General features: G+C 49.3%; 1 protein-coding gene across 1 annotated transcript in view; it reads left to right on the top strand.

Annotated features, from left to right (window-relative positions):
* sspo (SCO-spondin) overlaps nucleotides 1–5,000 on the top strand; it is a 114,441-nt gene that overhangs the window by 102,605 nt on the left and 6,836 nt on the right. The window contains 3 exon segments of the mRNA XM_048266994.1: nucleotides 444–539; nucleotides 2,039–2,099; nucleotides 3,594–3,724. Coding sequence (XP_048122951.1) covers nucleotides 444–539; nucleotides 2,039–2,099; nucleotides 3,594–3,724 — 288 coding nt within the window.

Below are 5,000 nucleotides of genomic sequence, written 5' to 3' on the forward strand. Positions count from 1 at the left end.
CTAATGAACACTGTAGAAATGCCAGAGAGAGTCACTGCAGCACGGGCGGCAAGGGGGGGGGGGTTGGATTACACACACACACACACACACACACACACACACAAACACACACTTGTGCATCTCCTCCTCGTCTGAGGGGCCTTTTGACTTAACAATTATGATATTTTTTTTTTTGTTGTTTAGCATTATTACTGAAAGTGTAAATATTCTTAAATGGAAATTAAATGAAGAAAGCTCATACTGCTCTGCATGTTATCTGAGTTTGTGTATGTGTGTGTGTGTGTGTGTGTGTGTGTGTGTGTGTGTGTGTGTGTGTGTGTGTGTGTTAATGTGTATGTGTGTGTGTGCACAATCTCTGTGTGCATGTATCATATGTTCATTCTGTGTATATATTTATTTATAAGTGTGTGTGTGTGTTTGTGTCTGTGTGTGTGTGTGTGTAGGCTGGCTCGGAGTGGGAAATGGACTGCCTGTTGTGCCGCTGTGTTAATGGCCAGAAGAGATGCCAGTCAATCTGTCCTCCTTTACAGTGCAAAGAGGTAAGACATGACACACTCAGAAGCTTATTTCAGAGGTAGGAGGTTCCGCTGGGGTGTGTGTGTGTGTGTGTGTGTGTGTGTGTGTGTGTGTGTGTGTGTGTGTGTGTGTGTGTGTGTGTGTGTGTGTGTGTGTGTGTGTGTGTGATTTTGCATGTTTATGTGTGCCAGGATCAGGTCAGCAGCTTTGGACACGCAACATGTCCCATGCGCCCAGTGTGTGTGTGTGTGTGTGTGTGTGTGTGTGTGTGTGTGTGTGTGTGTGTGTGTGTGTGTGACTCTCAGGTCCCTCCTCCCCTCACTCCTCCTCCTCTTTCCTCTCCTCTTTTTTTCTTCTCCTCCATCTCTCTCTCATCTCTCCAGCCGCTTTCTTTCAGTTTCTCTAGCCCACCCTCCTCCTCTCCTTTCCCCTCCCTTCCCCATGCCCCCTCTTCCTCTCTTTCTTTCCCTCTCCTCCATCCTCCCCTCATCCTCTCCTCCTCCCCTCCTCTCCTCCCCTCTCCTCTCTTCCCCTCTCCTATCCTCTCCTCCTCTCCTCTCCCCCCTCCCCTCCCCTCCTCCCCTCCCCTCTCCTCTCCTCTCCTCCTCTCCTCCTCTCCTCACCCCTCTCCTCCCCTCTCCTCCCCTCCTCCTCTCCTCTCCTCCTCATCCCTCCCCTTTCCTCCCCTCCTCTTCTCTCCTCCCCTCCTCCCCTCCTCTCCTCTCCTCCTCACCCCTCCCCTGCTCTCCTCTCCTCCTCCCTCCTCCCTCCTCTCCTCCCTCCTCTCCTCCTCTCCTCCTCTCCTCACCTCACCCCTCCTCTCCTCCTCCTCCTCCTCCCTCTCCTCTCCTCCCTCCTCCTCTCCTCTCCTCTCCTCTCCTCCTCACCTCCTCACCCCTCGCCACCCCCCCGCCTCTTTCTCCACTCATGTGAGGTGTCACTGCTCTCCTCACTCTGACCTGTGAAGGATGCTGTTCCTGCTGCTGCCTCCCTACAGATTCCCAGACAGCTGTCGATGTGGGGCCACGTCTGGGCCACATCTGGGCCAGATCAGCTGACATCTGATCCATCTCCGCATCCCCTCAGACCTCCATGTCTGACCTCTGCTTAGTCTCCATTTCTAACATATTGACCTGTAGTCGGTAGTGCACTAAACGTCTGCCTTGCTGCCCCCAACTCTCATTACCATTAGTCCATTCAAATGAGCCCCCTGGTTCCCCTCCAGCACCGTGCACTCTCTCACGCAGGGGAGCTCACCCAGGCCCCGCCCCAGAGCAGTGCACTCTGGGAGATGTAGTCGGTCATGTGTCAGTGACTGGTGCTACTCTCTGCTAGGGAGGGTGATTCTCTCTCATACACACACACACACACACACACACACACACACACACACACACACACACACACACACAGACCCAGGAGCTATTTTGAGCCTAGCCAGAGGGAATGACATTTCTCTCCTGCATACATCCCTCACTGTCTCTCTCCCTCCCCTTTCTTACTCTCTCTCTCTCTCATCCAGGGTGAAGTGAAGGTTCTGGAGGGAGGGAGCTGCTGTCCAGTGTGTATGAAGGAATTCCCAGGTAACCGACAGAAACCAGCTTGTACCCCTCCCCCTCCTCCGTCTCTTTCTATCCCCCTGCAACCATGTCCACTCACACACTCACCATGCAGGCTAATGATTGGATGGTCCACTCACACACTCACCATGCAGGCTAATGATAGGATGGTCCACTCACACACTCACCATGCAGGCTAATGATAGGATGATCCATCACACACTCACCATGCAGGCTAATGATAGGATGGTCCATCACACACTCACCATGCAGGCTAATGATAGGGGGCAATTCCACACAAAACTGTCGTATCCATAACGGCAACACAATGGCATGGTATTTAGTGGCATTATGGACGTCACAGTTTTTAGCGTGGAATTGCCCCAGCATGGTCCAGAGTAATCCTTAATCTACCCATCTCATTGCAGTGCTACTACAGAGACATTCTTTCTCAAACCTTTGTGTTATGGCATGAATTGGCTTTACAGTAAATGCCTGTAGTGTCATTAACAATGCAATGGAGATGGATAAAGTGCATTGTGTGTCATGATATCATGGCATGAACTGCCTTCACAGTAAATGTCTGTGCTGTCATTATCATTAACAGTGCAATGGAGATGGATAAAGTGCATTGTGTGTCATGATATCAGTCCTGTACAGGGAGCCCTGGGAGGTGAAGCAGTCCTCCATCATCACAGCTCTCTCTTCATCTCCCTCTCTCTCTCTCTTCATCTCCCTCTCTCTCTCTTCATCTCCCTCTCTCTCTCTTCATCTCTCTCTCTCTCTCTCTCTCTCTCTCTCTCTCTCTCTTTATCTCTCTCTCTCTTCATCTCCCTCTCTCTCTCTCTTCATCTCCCTCTCTCTCTCATCATCTCTCTCTCTCTCTCTCTCTTTATCTCTCTCTCTCTTCATCTCCCTCTCTCTCTCTCTCTCTCTCTCTCTCTCTCTCTCTCTTTATCTCTCTCTCTCTCTTCATCTCCCTCGCTCTCTCTCTCTTCATCTCTCCCTCTCTCTCTCTCTTTCTCTTCATCTCTCTCTCTCTTCATCTCTCTCTCTCTCTTCATCTCTCTCTCTTTCTCTCTGGGCCTTTTGAAAGTCAGTGTGACTTTCATGGCTCTCCCTTTCTTTGTTAACGGTTCACAAAACCCCTCTCCTCTTCTCCTCAGAGCTCTATATTTTTATTCTCATTCTCTGCTCTTCTCTTATCTCCTACGCTCCTTCTCTTTGACTGTCGGCCTTTCCCCCTCTCTCTCTCTCTCTCTCTCTTTCTCTCTCCAAGTCTCCCTGTATCTCTCTCTTTTTCTCTCCTCTGTTGGTGTCTCTTTCAGTCTCTATTTTCCTCTTTTTGTCTTTCACCTACGCATGCTTCTCTTCTTTCTCCTTTCTGTCTTTCTCTCTATCTAAGTCTTCTTACTCCCCCTCCTCTCTCTCTCTCTATCCCTCTTTCTCTCTCTCTCTATCCCTTTTTCTTTCCTCTGACCCAGTTTCTCTCCCAGTAACCTTTTCTCCGCTCCGCAGGGGAGCCTGAGCCGGAGTGCCGTCGCTTCACCGAGGTTAGAAACATCACCAAGGGCGACTGTCGCCTCGACAACGTGGAAGTCAGCTACTGCAGGGGACGCTGTTTGTCCAGGACCGACGTCATTCTGGAGGTGGGTGTTTTCGAGACGTCACACGTTGCAGCACCTGACAGCCACATCTCAACATACACCTGGCTTTGTACCTGTGAAACTGCTGCTGGCATTTTGAGCTTGTGCTTTAAAGGGGCCCTATTATGCTTCTCTGTTCCTTCCTTGTCCTATAATGTGTTGAATAGCCCACAGAGAGATAAGCCAGAACGAGTGGATGTTTGTCTCTCAAAGAAGCCAGTTTTCCCAATCGCCTAAAATACCTTGTTGGAGTTCAGCAGATTTCCAGCCCTTCTCAGTTAGTACAAGTAGATGTCATTGGTACCAGTTGATGTCACAATCCTTATTGCCCTATCAACAAGAGCCATGTTTGAAGATTTTGGAATTCTAACTTCAAAACCTTTCAATAGCAAACTATGTCTGTAGAGTCATTGTCTTGACTGATTTTCATAGCTGATTTAACAGATGCTATTATCCAAAGTGACACAGACTCAAAATGACGGGTTCAGGGATTGAACCTGGACAGATTATAAGTCAATTACCTTACCGCTGCTCAACGAGTCCTTCACTCATGACTTAAATCAAGGGAGAACACATACAGTTGAAAATGTATGTCCCCACTGTACTGCAATGCAAGTCTCTTTGGGCAAAAGTGTAAAGTAGATGGGGCAATGTGGGAGTGTAGGGCTTTATTGGGCATCTATTTTGGCAGAAATGCATGTGCGCAAGGCTTTACGACACCAGCCTTGCTCCAGCGGTGAGATCACAACACATGATTGGCATGATCTATTCACAACACACCACATGATTGGCCGGGATATGTGTAGACAACTGCCATATTGGCGTTACAAACTAACCACATGCATGTTCTATGGAGGATTTTTTGAGTGCTGTGTCTCCTCATTAGAAAGTCTCTGGTAGTGCCATGGCTAAGGAACTTGGCAAGCATACAGTACAGTAGTCACAAAGTCCTGGCTGCCACCGTGAGTGCCTTTGAGTGGAGACTGGCCCCTCCCCTTCAGTTGATATCTGTAAGTGGTTTTGGATAAAAGAAGTAAGTATTTACATAAATGTATTTGGTGTAATCTGGGGCACAGCAGTTGGCATCCCCATAGCTAGTGGTAAACCTGGGGCACATTAGTTGGCATCCCCATAGCTGGTGGTAAACCTGGGGCACAGCAGTTGGCATCTCCATAGATAGTGATACACCTGGGGCACAGCAGTAGGCATCTCCATAGATAGTGATACACCTGGGGCACAGCAGTAGGCATCTCCATAGATAGTGGTACACCTGGGGCAC

The sequence above is a fragment of the Alosa alosa genome, chromosome 16 (assembly GCF_017589495.1).
Source record: "Alosa alosa isolate M-15738 ecotype Scorff River chromosome 16, AALO_Geno_1.1, whole genome shotgun sequence".
Lineage (NCBI taxonomy): Eukaryota > Metazoa > Chordata > Actinopteri > Clupeiformes > Clupeidae > Alosa > Alosa alosa.